The sequence below is a fragment of the Schistocerca gregaria genome, chromosome X (assembly GCF_023897955.1).
Source record: "Schistocerca gregaria isolate iqSchGreg1 chromosome X, iqSchGreg1.2, whole genome shotgun sequence".
Lineage (NCBI taxonomy): Eukaryota > Metazoa > Arthropoda > Insecta > Orthoptera > Acrididae > Schistocerca > Schistocerca gregaria.
The window spans coordinates 312,473,756-312,481,403 of record NC_064931.1 but is presented as its reverse complement, the minus strand read 5'-3'; the positions used below and the strand labels follow the sequence as shown (position 1 = coordinate 312,481,403).

General features: G+C 34.4%; 1 protein-coding gene across 2 annotated transcripts in view; it reads right to left on the bottom strand.

Moving 5' to 3' along the window:
• Positions 1 to 315: 315 nt before the first annotated feature.
• The window catches only part of LOC126298917 (synaptic vesicle glycoprotein 2B-like), a 225,480-nt gene continuing 218,147 nt past the window's right edge, over positions 316 to 7,648 (bottom strand). For both annotated transcript variants that reach the window (XM_049990457.1, XM_049990458.1), the window contains one exon: positions 316 to 5,588. In XM_049990457.1, coding sequence (XP_049846414.1) covers positions 5,408 to 5,588 — 181 coding nt within the window. In that variant the 3' untranslated portion in view covers positions 316 to 5,407. The remainder of the gene's footprint in view (positions 5,589 to 7,648) is intronic.

Sequence of the window (7,648 nt, the reverse complement as noted above, 5' to 3'; positions counted from 1 at the left end):
TGAAGTGTCTTGGTTCATCTGCACCTGCAATATACTTCATTGCAGTTGTGGGTGATATATAAAAAATGAATAAATTAGTTTATTTGGAATATTTTCATTCCTTAATGAGTTACACAATCATCTTGTTGAGAAAACTCATCTTAACAAAATTATGTATGTCTTTCATTGTTATAAATTTTTCTCTATCCTGTCAAAAGACATCAACAATACCATGTGGATCTTGTAACTATAAGAAGTCATATCCATATCTTGATTAAGATATTCTAATTAATGTTTGTAGTTACTTTTATAAATCAGTTATGCAAAAGTTAGGACTTATTTTTTATTTCCTACCCCTTTCCCTACATTGAGTAAGTCCTCAGGCTCTAAGCGTATCATACATAATTTAGTACCAAAATGCAAGTCAAAAAGACAAGAATTTTGTGGATGAGATTAGTTGCCAAAATGACATAATTTACAATGAAAAATTATTCTATGTTTATCTAATTTTGTTAAAACTTGTTCATATGCTTCTATTGAGATACATAAAGATAAAACACTGGAGTAACTGAATGGGTGTTTGAGTACTGTAACAAAGAATGCAACAATAGTGGGAATTATTGACTTGTAATATCGTTTCTTCATTAGTACACACATTGACAATTTCTCAAAAATGTACATATGTTTATAAAAATATTTTACTTTAAAATGTACATGTGTTTTATATCGTGCCACTCCCAACATCATAAATTTAGAATATTACAATATTCTCATAGATTTCAGACGCTTTAGATTTAGCATCTAATTAGATTGTTGTAGTTTTCATTTGTGGTGGAATAACATATTTATGTGTATTTGTTTAGCTCTGATACTTTTTCTTTACAAACTAAAAGTCTTGGACATTTGATTTACTAATTGTCATTAAATAATTTCAGTATATAATCACAACATACATCAAAAAACTGATTTCAAAACCATAAAATTTCAATTTCATTGTCAATACTGTACAGTTTTCAGATAAGAAAAAAGCTATCAAAGTGATTGAGCTGACAATATTACTGCACTGTATTTTTAATGATAAAGTGCAAAATTTCAAAAACGGAACCTTATGCTTACACATCACTGCTTTCACATTTAGTCCTTCTCATATATATGTTCTGCTGATATGTTTTGCCCTATAGACAGGCTTTTAAAAAAAGAAAGGAAAGGAACAAGTCATATGTCATATTTTATGAATTTGATTCTTGAGTCAGTGTAAATAAGGCAGTGGCAATTGGAATGATAAGGAACTACTGACTTTATTTTCTGAATCAAATAAAAAAAATAAAAAATAAAAACAGGATGCAGAACTAAACCAAAATGTGAATTTAGAAAGCCCCTGAGGTGTTCTCTAGTAAACTGCAGGAGTGTGGTCAGAAAAGACACTGTATTCATTATGTGAGTTGGGGTAAATTATCCAGATGTTGTGACAGGATTAGAATCCTGGGTGAGTGGAGAAGAGGATTTTCTCTGATTATATCACGTATATGGAAGAGATAGGAGTGGGGGGTGAGGGTAATGGGGGATTCACTTTAATGCATCATGAAATACTTGCATGCTAGCAGACACTTTTCTGATACTGTAATGAAGATCTAGGACCACAGCTCTGCAATTGTAGTGAGGTAAAGATGAATATTCTTTCTATGCATAGAGTAGAAATGACAGAAAGGGATCACAGGTTAGTTGAAAGATTGCTGGACTGTGGGAACCTAGCTGATAAGCTAACCAAGACAGATAGAAGTGTAACAACTGGGGAAGAATTCAACAATCTAGAAGTATGTAGGATGAAAAAGTGGGCTCACAGGAACAAAATCATTTCATAGCATACAGGCTAATCAGGGAGGAGGGAAAGGGGGATAGTTTGTATCAGAAAATAAAAAGAGTGATAATTTAAGTGAAGTGTTTTAGATAAAGCCTGTTAACACATACTTGAAAATATTTTGAAGGAAGAGCTGACAGTAAGTAGCAGTTGTGGAAATACTTTCAGAAGACCAAAGCAGGAACAGGTGCTGTTTGTCAAAAAGCAAACATGAAGGAAATAGAGGAATATCTAACTATGTGGAATCACTAGAAAAATACAAGAAAAGATGTTAGCTATGTACCACTACAAGATACCAAGAAATACTCATATTCAGTGGACTATACTAGAACAGTGAGAATAATAGGAAGGAAAAACTAGAATGCAGAGAAATAAGATCAGGAAAGGCCATCATAGTAAAAATTGCCTAAAGGCCTTGCTCAAGAAGTCAAAAAAGTTTAGAAAAGAATGAAAGAAAAAATACATATTTTGGAACAATTGGTAGTAGAGGGGAGAGAGGTGAAGAAGTATTTTTGGGTGTGTAAGTAATTAGAGACTAGCTCAAAGGACAACATCAATGACACACCAGAAATCAAAATATTGTCATATGATGCGGGTAAATTAGAACTGGTTATGAACAGTGTAGCAAAATAGTGGGGGTATAAGAGGGGAAGAGTCCGGAGAGAAGTAAAGGAATGAGAGAGAGATATGGTTGGTGAACAGGAATATTTCAGCAAGGAAATATGAAACGCTAAAACAGAATGCACATAAAAAAGGTATCAAGAGTGGGCAGAATAAATGGAGAAATTATTGAGGCCTTGAGCTGGAGTTTTCTGCTTCACTTAAGATTTCTGAATGTCTTCTGCTTGACAACAGTGTGTCTCAGATGAAGGGAAAGAAGCTGAAGTAATTGGTGTTTATCGGAGAAAGAGGATGAGGAGAATAGCAAACTCTGCAGACCAGTTTTCTTTACCTGCAACACAAGCAAAATATTTGAAGCAACTGTAGATAGATATATTAGAAACTCTTTCTTAGAACACAGGGTAGTGTGAGAATCAACACGGACTTCGAGCGGTGTTTTTGTGTGAGGAACGACTACATGGTTTCCACCAGGATATATCAGAAGTAACTGACATCAGAGTATAACTTTACTATAAAGCCACAGATTTCTCCAAAGTTTTGTTTAGGGTAAACCATGTGATGCAGATAACTAAACTGCAAGGGCTGGGATTTGATGAAAGAACAGGTTCCTGGATCAAAATTATTTATATGAAAGACAGCAGAGGGGGAGGGTGCGGGACTTCAAAGTGATGATAGCTACCATAAAGATATATGTACAAAGGCAATAACTGTCATTGTTGTTTTTGACTTATGTCAATGGTACTAGTGATGTACTGCAATCAGAAGTAAGACTGTTTTTTAATTAAATAGATGTGCATCAGAAGATAAAAAGCTGAGAATGGTTTGAGATAGTGTAGATGGATGTCAGAGTCATCAGAAACTTGACTGTAAGAAATGGAGTGCTCGCACGAGCAGAGGAGTATCGACTGGTAACAGTCACAAATAGCAGAAGTAGCAAAAAATTTGAGTACATATGGGAACATAAAGATGACACTGCAGGACAACAATGCAGATATCTGGGTGTAAATTTGTGTGCTGGGAAACTGCAGATAGGTGAGATAATAAACAGGGTGTATAGCCACTGCATATGTTAGTGAGGATACCAAAGGGTGCAAAAAAGGGACCAAAGAATAAAGCCTATTTGTCCCTTGTAAGACACCAGTTGAATATGTTTCAGGGATTTGGAACTCTATGCAAAAATAGGGCCTATCTGTCAAAGCACACAAAATGAGTGCAGTGGCAATCAGGTATGTAGATGAAATCTACAGGAGGAAAAGTAATGTCATAAAAATGAGGAGAATGAACTGGAAAAGCTTTGCACAAAGAGGGGAAAGTGCCAGATGTAGGGGTATTCACCAAGTATATTGTGAGTAAGGATGCATGGGAAGACACAGAACATAAAGTGATCAAGTATAGGATATACAAGGGAAGGCCATCATTATTATGGAAGTTTCAGATCATTGAACAACAATGGCTCTAAATGCTCATAAGATGATAGAGGAGAAGGAGTGCAACAATTTACCAGTAGAGATTCTCAGACCCTTTTACCAAAAAGTATCATAAGATTTAAGTGCCAGACTCACAGATTTTAAAATGCCCAAGAATATGAATACTGGGATAATTGTGAATTTAATTGTAAGCAATAAAATTTATGTATGAAGTGTAAACTATTGTAAAATAATACAATGCATACCCTGTCGTTGCCTTGTGAGATATGTTAATGTTATTTTGACCATCATAGCAACAGCCACATCCATAATCTAATAAAAAAATGAAATGAAGTGTATTAATCTATCTCAATATAGCACCACTTTTCTCATAAAACAATATATGGGCACATGCACAATTATTTTTATTCAAGTTCTTAAAGTGGGAGCAACATAGACCAAGTTACATAATGGAAATAAAGTGCATATGCCACTGTTTCTAAGATACCAAAGGCAGATATAGGAGAAATGTAAATTTCATTAGAAAAGCATTGTCTGCTGCAAGAATGTCATTGCGTGTAAGGCAGTTTTTTGTTAAGTGACATTATATACCAAATTGACTTTCATAAATGGGATGAATTGAGTCAGTTGAATATTTTTCCCAGGTCAAAACAAGGTACCAGTGTGGAACTAGACAGGCTTGAAAGCCAGAAAACAATTTAAGTCATATTTTTATTTCTAGTTCAGTACACAGTTATTCAACTATAAATACATTCCATGGTAATTGGTTGATATGTCAATCATTTGATGGAAAATTTAATTCCAAATGTTAGTGTCACAGAGGAAATGAAATGTTTTATTGTCTTCCAGACTCTAAACACAATTATTATTGAATTATATCTGCTGATGTCTGTATTTTAAAGATCATCCTATTTCAGTAAGATAAATACATGATCTACTCAACAATCTTAAGCAAAATAGGTGGTGAAAAATTTAGTTCATAGCAGTCTAGTCTTTAAAAAAATATTCTTACTAAAGCTTTGGAGATATGGCCTTCAAATTTATATACACAGACACTTGTTTCATTGTTATTCTTGCTCTTACTAATGTTCACATATATACATTAGTTAACAACTTACTTTTTATGTTCATCCACTGATATAATTGAAACTAACAAGTGCTCTGGACAGATGAGGCAGCATTCAAAACTAAATGCAGCTGGTTGTGTTGAACTTCTTTCCAAAATGTATGTCAAAATAATAGTCTGACACTAGGATATTTATTTTATTTAGGATACTTTTAGAGTTGCCTTTAGTGTACATATGTAACAAGATACACATAATTATATGTATGCTTTCTGCTGTTGAAAATAAACTGCCATATAAAATATATATGCACAATGAGTTTTTACAACTGTCAGAGAAAACAACACTTCTCTTTTTGACTTTCAGTGTTCCTGGACATAACTGGACCAGTAGTTTATACATAATGTAGTTGTTGCATCTCTAAACATGAAAATTCAAATATGCGTTCTTAAAATCTTTTACAGCAATGAACTGCCAGTTTCTGGCAGTTTGATTGATACTACTCCTCCAATGAGGAGGACAGCAGCTGTAATGAGCATAGGAATTGCTCTACTTGAACCGATGGAACTTAAAAAGGTGTTCATACCAATAACTCCACTTAAACGGGATGTTGCACACATGAATCCAAATCCAGTAGTCCTGTGGAAAGAAAAGAGTGTAAATTACATGGGTTTATGAAAACTCACCAAATTCCATTTCAGTTACTTGTTTTTGTATAGTATGAAATTTGTACAAAGATCATCTTATGACATGGAAGCACGTGACTTCATACAGTGATAAACACACATACTGTATTACGTGAATGCCATCAGAAAGAAGAACCTTTCCAGATGTTAGAAAAAGTGATGGTTATGTTCCTGTTCAAAGCTACATAATATTGTGCATTAGTGGACAGAATAATGAAACAAATGAGCTGATCATTTATAATTAAAATGGAAAAGAAAAATAAGTTGATGCTCTCCTTTTCTACAATGCCACTGGAAAAGTGTAATATTTGTAAATAGGAGACAGAATGTGTGTTTAGGGCTACACCTTACACTTCCCATGTGACAGAATAGCTTGCTATTAGAGAACTCATCAGTATCATTTGTATTAGAATCATTAGTGCTATGTACTGAGGCCCTTTACTAAGAGGGCATGTTGCTATATGCTGAGAACTTGTTTTACTTACATGGATGTTATGACACGTGTTTGTACATGTTCTATATAGAGCCTTCAGAAAGTAAGTTACGCTTGTCATTAGAGTACCACATTGTCAGAAGGGAGTACATGTTCCAGGTTTCCTGCAAACACAGTTCTGCTGAGATACATATTATTAGTCTATCACAGAGTTTGAGTGAAGTGGCACAGCAACTGGAAACATACTCCAAAGTTGAGGTATGGGGCATGGCACTTGTGGGCAAAATGTCTAAAGTGCACACAGATTCACCATGAATTTCTGGGAGTGCATGGACCAAATGCAATGTTGTGTCCAGCCACAGTGACATGGTGTTGACAGTTTTAGCAATGATACACAGAAATGGATGATGCTAATGAGGAAGGGAAGTCAGCCACATTGATTACATACAACAATGTCCAAACAATATTTTTGGCAAGATGAAATGACATCTGAGGGAAAGAGATTTCCTGACAATGTGGACATTCAGACAGAGGTTCTAGAATGGAATGGATTTTGTTTGCGCGTGAAATAATCTAACAAATGAATGACTGATGTAAGGATAAATAAAACTACAGATTGTTTGTAAATAGAATTCTATGACTGCAATTGGTGTGTGCCCAAAACAAAATTCTCCACAAATGCATGAAGAAGTTAGCCTCTGAATTGATAGCTGACACTAATATTCATTCATCCATGCTTATTTAATGATAAATTTGCCTATTAATATATGTAGGAAAACATTTGAGTAATGTAGTGTGAAACATCAACACTGAATAAAGCAGCAGGTTTGACTAGCATTAGCTGTTCCAATTTGTGCAATGTTGAAAATGAAATGAGAACATGAACTATAGGATGATGTCTAAATGAAATGAAACTACTTTTAAATGTGTGTGAATAATAAATACTATTTAATGAATGTACTTGAAATGTTTAAATCTTGTGAAATGTTTGTGTATAGGAATGGTGGACAGGCATACAGATATTCATTTGAGCAATGTGGATAATATAGCTAGGGAGACAGAATACAAGAGGGACATTGGTGTCTTTTTCTGGAAGTTTGTGGGGTAGGGTTGATCGTGTGTTCCAGTGTGACTGATTTATGCACATTTCTGTATACAGTTGTATGGAAATTAGTTGTTATCTGCCTGTTGGTTGGTGATTTTGAGGTGTACAAACTGAGAGTATTAGAAAAGTTATGTGACTGAACTTTCTTGGTGAACTATATTGGAAGGAGATGTGATTAAATTTGAGTGTGCTGCACGGCACTTTTGGGCTTTTGGCAGCAACTTCCTGTGACTGATCTGCTAGATATATATCTTCTGTGAATAAAACATCAATAAAAAGTTCAAATGTGTGGTATACCTACATTATTATCCTGAATGATTGTTACCTTGATTAACTGTTATTTAATTCATCAGAATTACTCATGTTGTCTACATGTATTATTCAATGGCTGCTTCCTAAAGCCACTTGATAAACGTTTGGATACTTATTGTATGGGCATGATGCAACAGTGTTGCAACATCTGTCTCGCGTGTGT